The 9,584-nt window shown below is 56.8% G+C and overlaps 2 protein-coding genes across 2 annotated transcripts in view; both read left to right on the top strand.

The window, feature by feature from the left end:
• Window positions 1–2,315, top strand: part of NDUFA11 (NADH:ubiquinone oxidoreductase subunit A11) — a 4,043-nt gene extending 1,728 nt beyond the window's left edge. Inside the window, exons 3-4 of the mRNA XM_017833627.1 lie at window positions 1,123–1,245; window positions 2,108–2,315. Coding sequence (XP_017689116.1) covers window positions 1,123–1,245; window positions 2,108–2,220 — 236 coding nt within the window. The 3' untranslated portion in view covers window positions 2,221–2,315. The remainder of the gene's footprint in view (window positions 1–1,122; window positions 1,246–2,107) is intronic.
• A 2,015-nt stretch (window positions 2,316–4,330) lies between these two features.
• KLHL33 (kelch like family member 33) lies at window positions 4,331–8,440 on the top strand. Its single transcript, XM_017833724.1, has 5 exons — window positions 4,331–4,408; window positions 4,786–5,313; window positions 5,521–6,454; window positions 6,879–7,049; window positions 7,603–8,440. Exons 2-5 carry the CDS (start codon window positions 4,791–4,793, stop codon window positions 8,171–8,173), a joined length of 2,199 nt encoding a protein of 732 aa, XP_017689213.1. The 5' UTR covers window positions 4,331–4,408; window positions 4,786–4,790; the 3' UTR covers window positions 8,174–8,440.
• The last annotated feature ends 1,144 nt before the right edge of the window (window positions 8,441–9,584 follow it).

Here is a 9,584-nt window from a genome sequence, read left to right as displayed (position 1 = left end):
ACCATGGGTAAGGGCCGGCACCCCCTGCTCTGCCGCCGGCTTCGCCTCCGCGCCCTCACGGTGTCGGTGTTCCCTTCTCCACCGGCCCCGGGTCGGGTCAGGGTTTGGCCGGGAACGCTGGAATGGAAGGACGTTTATCAGCTAGTTTATGGGCGATAATATAGTGGAAGCAAACTTTTTTTTTTTTGCTTGATATGTTCAGGCGTTGTGTTTAATAAACTGCGTTTGCCGAAAAGTACTGCAATGCTTTTTGGTGACAAAAGGAAAGTAAATAGGGGGTTTTTTTCCCCATCGTGCTCTGTAGCCGAGGAGAAACCGTGTATTTGTCTTGCATTGCCTTTAGAAGAGAAAGTGAGCAGTGAAAAGAGGAGCAGGGGGCTTGGGGGACTGCTCCAGATGCAGATCTGCGTGGTTGAAGCTCCCCCCGGGTTTTTTTGATGCAGCTCTTTGCCAAAGTTTGCAGCTGTATCAATGCAGGGACAAGGCGCACAATTCAGTGGACAGGATGCTGCTACTTTGCAGTTTCTTAGTGCAGTTCAAAATCCTTAATTCAATTTCAAAATCAGTTTACAAAAAAAAAGAATAATTCACAAACTCCGTCCATTTTTCTACTACCTAGAGATCACTGTGAGCCCCAGGCAGGCAGAGGAGGAAAGTGCCAGGACCAGTGGTCTGCAGGGGACAGCAGAGACATCGGGGTTGCTCTGCAGTGCTCAGTGAGGCGGATTTGCAGGGACCCGGGGGCTGAGTTTGAGTGCAGAGCCCAGGCAGGTCTGGGGAGATGCTGCAGAGACGCCTCTGCTGCTCCCCTCTGGTACCCCCTGCTGTCCATTGTCTGGTCGGGAAGGGCTGTTACACCCGCACCGATCACCCGGCAGGGTGTGGTGCCTCATCTGCTGGCAGGGGGGGTCTGGGGGTCCAGGTGAGTGGGAAGAAGCCCAGGGAGCTGGATGAGACGATGATGCCGAGTCTCATTGCAGCAGCTGGGGTAGGATGTCCCTGGGAAATGGGAAGCAGATCTTCATTGTCCCTTGTAGCTACTCTGAGTATCGAAATCATGCTCGGTGTGAATTCTTGGGTCACTGAGGGGTTTGTTTTGGTGTTTTTACTTCTCGTTTACAGCTACGCTGGGAGCTGTGTTTGGCTTAGGTACCTGCCTCAGTGCCCAAGTCCGGGAGGAACCACATAGTCCTTTGGACTATTTTGTTGGTGGCTGTGCATCGGGAGCTGTCGTGGGAGCGAGAGGTAACTGTGCACAACGCCTGCAATGAAATGAGCCCTTGCTGGTTTTAGAAACTTTTGTCTTGGGGGAAAAATGTTAAATAATGTTGGTGTCAGGCTTCTTTGGTGAAGATTCATCTCAGCCTCTGATTCATGCCAGTTTCGTTGGCACTCCATTGTACAGGTCTGCTAAAATAAACAGGGCTACAGGAGGGAGGACGGGGAAGGGAACATAAAGTGATACACAGAATGAAAGCAGGACTGACCTAGTCCTGCCAGTTAGAACTACCAGTTATACCTGAAAATTGCAGGATATGAAAGATGTAGTTGTGGAAATACATGTTTTCTTGGCAACAAGTGTGATTTATTTTACGCAGAAAGTACAATCTAATGTCTGCCTTGTGAATTCTTCACATGGTCTGAGGGACAAGCTGTGTCCTGCTGCTGTTGCTCCTGTGGCCCTTTGTCAGGCTTGAGCAGCTCCTGCAGATGCTAACACAGCTCTGTTTTCTGTAGGCATTCAGACTTGAACCCAAAGAAGTGAGGGATTTATTTAAGTTGTAAATAGAATTTATCTTTACTTGTCCTAGCTGATGAGCCTGATGAAAGTTCAAAGCAGCGACTGTTACTTTTGTCACTCAAATGAGCCATTTAAGACTGCCCATGTAAAGGGATGGGGCAGTGGATTATCAAAACTGATATTTCAAATTGCAAGCTAAAAGCGTGAGAAAACTCAATTTTATAAAAAAGTTACTTTCCAATCTCTCTGGGCAGACAGTGTTGCTGATGGTCAAGGGACCTACGAAAAACGACAGAGTCTGTTGAGATCTGTTGCACAGGACTTGTGCCCTAACAGGTGTTTCCTGGTTTGATGTGTTTTCTCCAGCTCGCAGTTACTTCGCTGGCACCACGGCTTGTCTGGGGCTCGGATTCACTGCGGCCCTCCTGAAGATTGCAAACATTGAGGGCTGGAGGCTGACGGGACCTCCCAAGCTGTAAATGTCGCCTTTCCTCCCCGTGAGCTGGCTTCCTAATGCTCTGTGTACCTAGGACGTTGTATAATAAAGGTTTGGTCAAACCAGCAGTTGTCACAACATTGTGGTGTCCTGTGGCTGCTCCTGGTGTTTGGGCTGAGGTGCAGAAAGCTGGAGCAGCTGGAGGGGAAGCGGGATCTGCTGCTCGTCTGCTGCTCCCGCAGCAATTTCTGTGCACGAGTTGTTTTGCCTCCCTCTCTCAGCATTGTGTGCACGGGTTTGAGGGCTGCACTGGAGCTTCAGGGTGATCCTTGTAGTCCCAGAGGACTGTGTGACAGGAATTGGGATTGCACCACACTGAGCCCATCTGTGAGGGTCTGGAGCCAAAGCTTCTGCAGTGGTGCTTGGCTCTGGGCTGAGGATGGGGAAGGTGGGGTGAGGAAGGAGGTGTGGGTTGCCCACAGCAAGGTGTCTGTGAGCCTGGGGGCTTTGTCCAAAAAGCATTTCAGGAAGTGCAGAGCCAACAGCTTCAGGGTTGGAATTGAGGAATATCTGAAGCTGAATGGGACCCTTGGATGCCATCTGAGAACTGGAGCAGGTTGCTTATAGCTGTGTCTGGTTCAATTTTCTGTGAACAAACTGAACTGTGTCCAGCAAACCCACCAAGAAGGTGGAGAGCATGAAGGCACAGGATGCACAAGGAGAGGTGAGAACAGGATCATTCCACCGGGAGAAAAGAAGGTTAAGGGCTGCTCTAATGGCTGCAGAAAGGGCAGGCTCAGGTGTGCAGCAAAGTGTGGGAAGTAACAAGCACAAGTCGCAGATAAGGAAATTCTAACTAGGTAGAACGAAAATAACCTGACAGGCAGGGTAGGTAAATGCTGAAAAATGGACTTGGAGGGGCTGTGAAAACATCTTTGGGGACACAACTCAACTGGACACGTGGGAATACTGGGGTACAGAGATGGGACAATAGGGGATGGGTGTGTGAGTTATGGAGACAGAGAATGTGGGTATGGGGGACACAGGTGTGGGACAGGGATGTGGGGGTGTGAGGGGAGGGAACAGGAACCAAGGAGATTGGGGCACCAGAGAACAAAGAGGAAGGGACAGTGATAAGGGGACACACAGTCACAGCCATAGCAGGCTGTATGTGCTCTCTGTGGGCAGGTGGGGTCCTGGGCGGGGTGCAGGGTGGTCCTGGGCAGGGTGCAGGGTGGTCCTGGATGGGGTGCAGGGTGGTCCTGGGGGCACTTGGCTGGGCCAAAGGTCTGGTATCCCCACGTGCCCTTGGGGCTGGTATCCCCAGCCCTTTGTGTGTGGGTCAGTGGGGCTGGGCTGCAGCTCAGAAGTGCAGTGGGTGGTGGCAGAGGTTTCACCCCCCCCATCATGGGGATGGGGGAGCAGGGGGATTGTCTGTCTCCCACCCAAGGACTTCCGAGGGGACCCTGGGCTCTGGAGGTGAACAAGATTGGTAGAGGGATCTGGTGGGCCAGAGACCTCCAGCAGGACCTGCCCAGGGTAACCCGGGGTTTGCAGAAGCTCCTGGCAGCTTCAGCTGGCCCTGCTGCTTGTCCTCAGGGGACCCACTGACCCCACCGCCCCAGCCCAGGACTCGGGGCCTTGGACCTCCCTCTGCCTGAGCCTCTCGCAGCTCCTGCCTGGGGCCACGTGTCCCGCCCGGGCTATAATTAACTGGGCGCATTCCTGGGGGGTCACAGGAGTTTCCCGGCGCGGCAGCAGGCGGTAAGGGGGGACGGGTGCAGGGCACAGCGTGCCATGCCATGCCACGCCACGCAGCAGCGCAGGACACGGCACACGGTCCTGCCGGGACACCGACACCGCGCAGGCAGAGAGCGACAGGGGGGTGTGGGGGCCACAGCGGGCGGTGCAGCACCGAGTGTGACGCAGTGTGTGCCACGGGAGCCAGCACCCCTCGGCAGCCCGTGGGGCGGGGGAGCAGGACACACAACAACCTGTCACAGACAACCCTCGGGGCGACGCGTCGCGATGTGGGATGATGGGCAGTGTGACAGGACGGGCAGTGTGGCACACGACAGGCAGGTGCTGCCATGCACCGTTCAGGTGTGACAGGCCCTTTGCTGGGAGCTGTGCCAGGGGCCAGCGGCTTTGTTGTTCTTGGAGCATCAGTAGTGTCAACTATGGGGCAACGGCAGAGGAAGGGCTTGGTGGCGTCTGCTCTAGGACTGAAGGTGTGACTGGGGGCAGAGGTTTGGGCTATGGGGCTGTGGGGCAGCAGTGTTGGCTGTGGGGCAGTAGCTTCATGATAAGGGTTCAGTGATGGGGCAGATGAGGGGATCAGGCTCAGCTGTGGGGCATTGAAATGGACTGTTGGTCTCAACTATGGGGCTGCAGTTTTGCCAAGGAGCATCAGATTCAGTGATGGGGCAGTGGCAGAGCCTGGTGGCCCTGGCTGTGGGGTAGAGGCTTTGGTGGTGGATCCAGTGGCTTTTGCTATGGGGCAGTGCCAGTGGCAGGACCCCACGTCTCCAGCCAGGACTCCTGCCATGGGCAAGAGGCTCCAGTTATGGGGCAGCACCCTGACCTCCTCCTCGGTGTGTTTCCACAGGCAAGATGTGGGTTGCAGAGGGATCAGCCCCAACCCAGTGGAGCCTGCGGGATGGGGCCCATGCTGGACAGTTCCTGGCTATGGCTGACAACCTCCGCACCGTGGGACAGCTGGTGGATGTGGCCGTGGGACCAGAGGGTGACAAGGCTCATGCTGTGGTCCTGGCCTCCATCAGCTCCTTCTTCCTCCGCTTCCTGGAGGGCAGGACCAGAGGGCTTTGCCAGGACCCCCCACCCCATGTCCCTCTGCCACCCGGGGCCACGCTGCAGGGCTGGCGGGCCGTGCTCGCCTTTGCCTATCGGGGAGCTGTGCCCCGTGGCCAGGAGAAGGAGGTGGAGGAGGCTGCCCGGGCCCTGGGGGCCCCCCGGCTGGTGGCCGCCTGTGCCCGGCGACTGAAGATTGACCCCAAGGAGGAAGGACCTGAGGCCCTGAAGGAGCAGTGGGAGACACTAAGAGCCATGGAGCAGCTCCATGCCAAGGGCCTGGGCTGTGACCTCCAGCTCCAGGCAGGGGACGAGGTCATTCCAGGTGAGCTGGGGGTGAGGAGGGGGACAGGGCACTCTGGGATAGCCAAGTTCCCTGGTGGGGATGAGGCTTTAGAGGTGCCTGCAGGGCTGCTCCCCTTGGCAGAGTTGGGAGTTTGGTGGGCACAGCGACAGGACACCTGAGTTTCAGGGGCTGCACAGTGCAGAGGGTCCCCCTCTGCCCTCCACCATTCTTCCTCCTTCCCCATAGTTCAGCGCCTGGCCCTGAGCTGCTCCTGTGACTTCTTCCGAGCCCTCTTCACCTGCCCAATGCGGGAGGCCACCCATGACCCTGCTGCCCCACTGGTCACAGGGCTGTCCCCGGCCGAGCTGCGCCTCCTCCTCTCCTTTGCCTACACAGGAGCTGTAGCAGGGCCATGGCCCACGGTCCTGGAGGCAGCTGAGACCTCCCTGCGCTACCAGGCCTGGGGGCTCCTCACTCTCTGCCTGGATGTTTTCACCCATGGCCTGACTCCAGAGACTGTTCCGGACGTCCTGGCCTTTGCTGTGACTTATGGACTGGACGAGGTGGGCCAAGCAGCAGAGAACTACATCTTGGCCACCTTCCCCAGTGTGGTGGCTACACCGGCCTTCCTAGACCTGCCTGCACACCTTCTCATTCGCCTCCTCCGCTCTGATGGTCTCAACGTCCTCCATGAACTGGAAGCCTTGGAAGCGGCCTCCCGGTGGCTCATGGCCAATGGGGATGGCCAGGAGGATCTAGCCAAGGAGGTCCTGTCGTCTGTTCGCTTTGCCCTCATGTCGGGCCTGGAGCTGAAGAAGGTCCCCTCTGTGACTGCAGGGGTGGCTGACCCGAAGGTCCTCCGCGAGCTCTTGGTATCAAGTTTCGCCCCCACGGCTCAGCTGCCGTGCCGGGTACGTTCCTTGCAAGAGGTGCTGGTGGTTTGTGGTGGAGACAAAGTGACGGGCAACCTGGCTGCCCGGAAGCCCAGCAGACACCTCTGGTTTGCAGATCGCTACCTCAGCGCTGTGGGGCTGGTGAAGAAGGTTGAGTGGCGGGCACTGGGACACCTTCCTGATGGCCCACGATTCCGCCATGCTGTAACTGTGGTGGGCAACAATCTCTACGTCCTGGGTGGAAAGCACTACTACGGGGTCCATGACACCCTGACCAGTGTCTACAGGTGAGAGCTCTAGAGGACTTGGAGCTGCCGTGTGGCACCAGGACATCGCGGGATCAGAGGAGGTGTTGGTGGAGATAGAGTTGGCCTGTGGACCCAAGACACTGAGGCATTGCAGTTTGTCAAGTGGGCCCAAGGCGTTCTGGGATGGGTTGGGTGTAGGACTGAGAGGTGCCCTCCTACTCTTGGGTGTTACATGCTTTTTGGGGGTGGGGCTGGGAGGCTCCCATGTGGAGATACCTCAGGTCGTTATGGGTTTGATATTGCCCAGAAGGAGGGGATATTCCCATGCAAGGCTACCATGTGACCCCAAGGCATTCTGGGACTGACAGGTTGTGGGTGGGTTGTTGCCCTAAACGGTGCCAACATGAGGTTTTGGTGTTGTAGGTAACAGGTAGCCTCTTGCCTCTTTGCCTCTCAAACCCAGGTACCAGCCTATGGATGATTCCTGGGAGCGTCTGGCCAGCATGACATGTGGACGGAGCTGCTTTGCTGCCGTGGCACTTGGGAATTTCATCTATGCCCTGGGGGGCAGCTCGGGAGAGCTCTACTGCACAGACACTGTGGAGAGCTATGACCTGGCCAACGACACCTGGAGGTGAGGCCGCTCCAGCAGATTCCTGCTTCCCTCTGCCTCGGACCCTCTTGCCTTGGCTGTGGTACCCACTGAGTGCTTTGGGTCACTGAGCCTCCAGTGGAGGATGGGCCTCCAGTGGCCTTTGGGTGCTGAGCAACTGTGTCCCTTGGGGACTGGGTGTTGGCTGGTGTTGCCTAGTGGGTGGCAAATGAGTTTTTGGCCAGTAGTGTTTACTGGAGCTCTGTTGGCCATCTGCCAATGAGACAGATAGTTTGATTATCTCACTGGCAGAGTGTTCATGGAGTGCTCTGTTGTGTGTTGGCCGATGTTATTCATTGAGGGGGTTCACTGTGGGTTGACCAACAGTGTGGGGACTACGAAATGTTGAACAGTGATGCCCCTTGGGCATCTATTCTGTGTCAGCTGATGTTGCCCACTTGGGCTCATTGGGTGCTGGTGAGCATTGTCTGCTGAGCAATGGAGACACGGCTCACTGGGGAACCCCTGGGTGGTCAGCCACTGTGGGACAGCCCTGCTCAACCTGCCCTTCACCCCTCCCTCTTTCCTTGCCCAGGAGGTGCCAGCCCCTGCTGATGGCTCTGTGTGGGCACGCGGCGTGTGCCCTGGACGGCGCGCTCTACGTGTCGGGTGGCTGTGACGAAGCGTGCCAGTGCCAGGCATCCTTGCTGCGCTACGTCCCGGGTGCATCTGCCACGTTCCTGGCCCCCATGAACGGCCAGCGAGCCGGCCACATCATGGAGCAGGCGGGTGGGCAGCTCTATGTGGCTGGGGGCCTGTGTGAGAGGGCTGGGTGCACTGGCTACAAGGACCAGCTGACCTTTGAGGTCTACAGCCCCAAGCAGAACACCTGGGTTGTCCTCAGCCCCCTGCCCCGTGCCCACGTAGTTGGGGGTGCGGCTGTGCTGGGAGGGGAACTGCTTGTACTGGGAGGGTACAGTCATGAGACCTACCAGGACACACACTTGATCCACGCCTACCAGCCCGGTGCCCGGCGCTGGATCACCCGGGGCACCTTGCCCCATGCCTATACTGACCTACAGGCCTGTGTCCTCACCGTACCCACTGCCTTGCGTGGCCCCAACTGCCTTAAGGACCCCTGTGACATCACCTCAAACTCCAAATAATACTTAGGAGGGCTTAAAAACTGTGCACCCCATACTGGGATCCCCAGGTAGCATCAATATGGGACAAAAGTGCCCAGATCCCTCCCCCAGAGTGGGTTCTTCCCTTGGTTTCCATCAACCCTTCACCCGCAGGGTACGTGACCTAGACTGTGGCGATCCCGTGGAACACAAAGATTCCCCATACTGTAGCCCTGTGTCTCCAGGAACACTCACCCCCCCCAATTTCCCCCCAGCCCTGAGCTGAATAAAAGTGGCTCCTGAACTGCTTGTCTGGATCTGCTTGTTTCTGATGGGGAACCCAGACATCCAGGTGCTTGTTGCAAGAAACGGGAGGAGAGCAGGAGACCAGTGACCTGAGTGTCCTGGATGGGTGGTGGGGACCAGGAAGTGTGTGGTGGGCACTGGGGCTCTGGGTGCCTGTGTTCACTGGTCATCGTGTCTCAGGACTGAAAGGAGGGCATGGAGGATCCTGAGGGAACAGAGTCCTGGAGGTGCCAGGATTTGGGGGACTTGGTGGTGGAGTAGATAGGGTACAGTAGGGGGTCCTAGGGGCTTTGGGGTTCCTGAGTGGTTTTGGATTCCTGGAGTGACCTGGAGTGCTGTGTGGAGAAGTGAGAGAATTCCAGGGAGGACTTTCAAGGAGAGGCAGAGGTAATGCGGATTCTGGAAAGTACTGGGGTACCAGTGGTACCTTTGGGGAGGGGACTGGGTGGCCTCAGACATGTAGGGGAAGGTGGGGAGGTTCTCATGGCTCCCCAAAATAGTATTTTAGGTGTAGTCTAATGAGTGCTGAGCAGAGGAGCATAATCACTCCCCTTGGTCTGCTGTTAACCCTGCTGACCCAGCCCAGATTCCATTTGGCTCCCTTTGCTGCTGGATTGCTGAACCTTGTTCACCTTTCTGTCCACCAAGACACACAGGTCTTTTTCCACAGTTCTGCTCCCCAGCCAGTCTGTCCCCCACTGGCACCGTTGGGGGCCTTGTTCATGTTGCAGATCATGACAGCATGGGGGCTGCTCACCTTGGTGTCGTCCCAGGAAACAGGAATAGAGAGGACAGTGTGGTTGGAGGACACCACCAACAGACAGACAAGTGCCTGCTTACAAACACAGCGTGTGTGTGTCCATGGACTCACCTGCACAACCAGAGCTCGGCCAGCAGACACACTGACATGGGTGAGTGCTCATCCCAGCTGGCCAAGCACAGGCACGTGTTCCTGTGGACCAAGTAGTCAATCTGGTAGAAGACCACGCTGACCCACAGCAGTTTGATAACACTTTTGGGGCAGCTCAAACTGCAACAGCATTTCAGGCTGCAAAAGTGATCCACAGGATCCAGCTGTTGCATTTGTGCACCAGTGCTGGGGCCAGCCATTCAACCCCCATCAGTGATGACCACTGTCTCTTTTTCA

Source organism: Lepidothrix coronata, unplaced genomic scaffold (assembly GCF_001604755.1).
Source record: "Lepidothrix coronata isolate B3197 unplaced genomic scaffold, Lepidothrix_coronata-1.0 Scaffold219, whole genome shotgun sequence".
In the NCBI taxonomy this organism is placed as follows: domain Eukaryota; kingdom Metazoa; phylum Chordata; class Aves; order Passeriformes; family Pipridae; genus Lepidothrix; species Lepidothrix coronata.
This window is presented reverse-complemented; position numbering and strand designations above follow the sequence as displayed.